The 1,446-nt window shown below is 41.6% G+C and overlaps 1 protein-coding gene across 1 annotated transcript; it reads left to right on the top strand.

Annotated features, from left to right (window-relative positions):
* Nucleotides 1–226: 226 nt before the first annotated feature.
* Nucleotides 227–828, top strand: SARC_15968 (hypothetical protein; the record flags this gene model as incomplete). Its single annotated transcript, XM_014289918.1, has 2 exons — nucleotides 227–304; nucleotides 575–828. Coding segments are annotated over 2 exons (332 nt in total), but the record flags the coding sequence as incomplete, so codon positions are not given.
* Between the last annotated feature and the right edge of the window lie 618 nt (nucleotides 829–1,446).

Genomic DNA, 1,446 nt, shown 5'->3' with positions numbered 1-1,446 from the left:
AAGTGTGTGTGTGCGTGTATGCATATATATATGTGTGTGTGTCTCTGTCTCTGTCTCTTTCTGTTTCTGTTTCTGTGTCTGTGTATGTGTCTGTAACTGAGTACGCCAGCCAGTTCATTCTACCTTCGTATTACAGTTGATCTATACATGAATATACCTCACAACATCCATATACGGTCCCCCCCCCACTTCTCTTGTAACACCCAGACGTCCACTTGATGCGCAAATGTTGGAGTATGCTGCCTCTGACGTAGCTCTGCTGCTCCGATTGGGCAAGGCAATGTACCTTGACCTCGTGCAGAAGGTGTGTAGATATATGTATATGTATATGTATATATACAGTTGTCTCCAAAGCACCGAATGATATGGACATACCCAATGGTATACCCATTCGACACTTACTTAGGTGTGGTGCTGGCAACTATCTTCCAATAGCCGAGAAGTTGGGTTGTGACTTGCGACATCGGTATGGAATCTTTTGAGCGTGTCGCGTATTCATCACACGGTATAGAGCCGCAGTCTCCGTACATCAACCACTCATTGCTACACCTTACTACATCCTCTTGGCCTGCAGAGTGTATCATTGCCTGGAAGTTCGGTATCCGCCACTACCAATATGTGGGAAGTCGCTGCAAGGGCGTCACAGTTACGCGTGAACGGTACATTTAAGGTAAGACGGTCCCATTTTGAACGTTTGTTTAAAAGCGAGTTTGCTCGTGGAGGGTTTTTATTAGAGATGTGCGAACTTGGTTTACAGCATTTCTCCGAAGAGGAGAGCGTCGTTCTCTATGGAAGGGTAGGGTTTAAGGGTAGAGTTAGTACGGCTTGGTATGCCACAAGGCATCGACAGCAGACGGACACCATGGTTACATACTTCGTATATCTACGTGTGTATATTAGACAGACACCATGGTTACATACTACGTGTATCTAAGTGTATACATATAACATGGTAGAAGATGTAATTCTCCAGTACTATCAATCTAAGACAGACACCATAATAACATACTAAGTGTATCCAAGTGTGTACATATGCCATGGTAGAAGATGTAATTTTCCAGTACTATCAATCTAAGACAGACCCCATGATAACATACTAAGTGTATCCAAGTGTGTACATATGCCATGGTAGAAGGTGTAATTCTCCAGTGCTATTATTCTAGTAGACAGACACCATGATATTATACTAAGTGTATACATATGCCATTATAGGAGATATTGTCTTCAAGTCGTATCTCATTTTCTGTCGTACGCGCGTGTCGATAATCACACTAAGTACCGAAGATATGTTATTCTATTTATTCTGGCTGTTGCTATGGAAACCGATGCAGACATACCTATATATATATATATATATGAATATATGTGTATGTATGTGTGCGTGTGTGTGTTTGTGTGTGTGTATGTATGTATGCATGCAAGTATATATGTGTCTATATATTTGCA

The sequence above is a fragment of the Sphaeroforma arctica genome (genome assembly GCF_001186125.1).
Source record: "Sphaeroforma arctica JP610 unplaced genomic scaffold supercont1.7103, whole genome shotgun sequence".
Classification (NCBI taxonomy): domain Eukaryota; class Ichthyosporea; order Ichthyophonida; genus Sphaeroforma; species Sphaeroforma arctica.
This window is presented reverse-complemented; position numbering and strand designations above follow the sequence as displayed.